This window comes from Sander vitreus, chromosome 10 (genome assembly GCF_031162955.1).
Source record: "Sander vitreus isolate 19-12246 chromosome 10, sanVit1, whole genome shotgun sequence".
NCBI classification, from domain to species: Eukaryota; Metazoa; Chordata; class Actinopteri; order Perciformes; family Percidae; genus Sander; species Sander vitreus.
The window spans coordinates 26,683,458-26,685,109 of record NC_135864.1 but is presented as its reverse complement, the minus strand read 5'-3'; the positions used below and the strand labels follow the sequence as shown (position 1 = coordinate 26,685,109).

The following is a 1,652-nucleotide window of genomic DNA, read 5'->3' as shown; positions in this document are numbered from 1 at the left end:
TCAAAGTCTTTTGGAATTTCATTATTCAAAAAAGAAGAAATAATTTATACCTTCCAGGAGAAAAAAATAGAACTGCATAATAATATACTTCTTATACTCCTTTTATACATCTTGAAAAGAAAGAAAGAGAAGAAACAGAAGAGAGACAAAAAATCATCTAAGGATTCGGTTCGCTTCCGTGTAGTAGGAATGAACACGGATAGATAAGATAGATAAATAGAGAGAGGGCTATTATTTCAGTAACTGCGTGATTATTATGAATGCTGCACAGGACCTGGGGGGGGGGGAGGGGCGCATTGTTGTTGCTATCTTACAGTTGGCTCATCGCAGTCTGTTTCTCCAGAACCTCCAAATAGTCTGGTTCTGTTTTTAGCTTCCCAGGGAGCAGAAGAGGGTGCTCATTGTTTTTGGAAAGGTGTTCAGCCCCGTAGTATTTCCTGGGGGTCCCGTACAGGACAGTTTTGTTCAACCTGTCCTGGTTGGTGATATGCCGCCGGGCTGTCGCAGCCTCGTAGGGGGGCACGATGCAAGGTCTCTTAGGTAAAGTGCAAAAGTTGTAATGGAAAGGAGGGGCGCCTGCAGCTGTGGGAAGCTCCTTGTGGGGCCTCTCCCCTAAGTTTTGATACAACATCTCGGGAGGATCCGGGGTGGCCAAACCACATGATGTTGGAGATTTATCCATAAAATCCATTGTGCTGATTGTGTAGGCCCCTGGACTGCGGCTGAGGACGTCTTTCTTTGCGTCAAGGGACCCAAAGCTGAGCTCCTTCAGGTTGCGGTAATACGCCACCTGTTCACCATCCTTCTGCATGTAAATTGGGTTTTGGCACATGGACCCCACAGGTGGGGGGATGTAGTTATAAACGTGGCTCTCAGAGGTTTTGTCTTGGGTGGGTTCAGGAGTGTAGGAGCCATATTGCACTTGAAAAGAGTTGAGATCCAAGTTGTTGGCGCCTGTGGGGACATGCTCCACTCCTTTGCGCCGCTTCAGGACAAAAACAAATAGGCCTGCGCCGAAGCAGACTGAAAGGATGAAAACAACAAGAAGTCCGAGAATCAGGACTGAGAGTGGGACCTCGGGGTGTAACTCAGGAGTGTGGATTCGGGATTCGGTGGGGCTGACTGAGCTAAAAGAAGAAGAGGAGGAAGGGGTGGTGGCCTCAGTGCCAGGGCTTATTAATGTGGGGGCTTTTGTAGGGGGTGCATGTTGTGGCGGGGGCGCCTCGCTGGGCTCGGGGCAGATGGCCTCGTTGCGAAGCGAGCGCAGCAGGCGACCTGCGTGTTTGGACGGCGAATCGCAAGTGATTTCGTTAACCACGACGCTGGTACTGGACAGCTCCATCCAGTTTTTGAGTGCCACAATGTCACACGTGCAGTCCCAGGGGTTCTCCTGTAGGTCGATCTGGATAAACGCTGAAAGCTGGTCTAGAACCCCTCGAACTGCAAGGTAGGAGAAATGGTTATTCCTCAGGTTGAGTCGTGTAAGCATGGTGCCGCCGAAAACATTGTCAGGGAGCGATCTTAACAGGTTGTTGTTCAGGAAAAGCAGCTGAAGGTTATGCAAAGAGTTAAAAGTTTGCGGTAAAATGTCTTTGATAATGTTATATTCCAAATACAGATACTGGAGCGACTGCAGGCCAGCGAAGAGGGAT

At 49.0% G+C, this 1,652-nt stretch overlaps 1 protein-coding gene across 1 annotated transcript in view; it reads right to left on the bottom strand.

The window, feature by feature from the left end:
• Nucleotides 1-310: 310 nt before the first annotated feature.
• slitrk2 (SLIT and NTRK-like family, member 2) overlaps nt 311-1,652 on the bottom strand; it is a 2,677-nt gene continuing 1,335 nt past the window's right edge. The window contains exon 1 of the mRNA XM_078261519.1: nt 311-1,652. This exon is cut by the window's right edge and continues 1,335 nt beyond it. Coding sequence (XP_078117645.1) covers nt 311-1,652 — 1,342 coding nt within the window.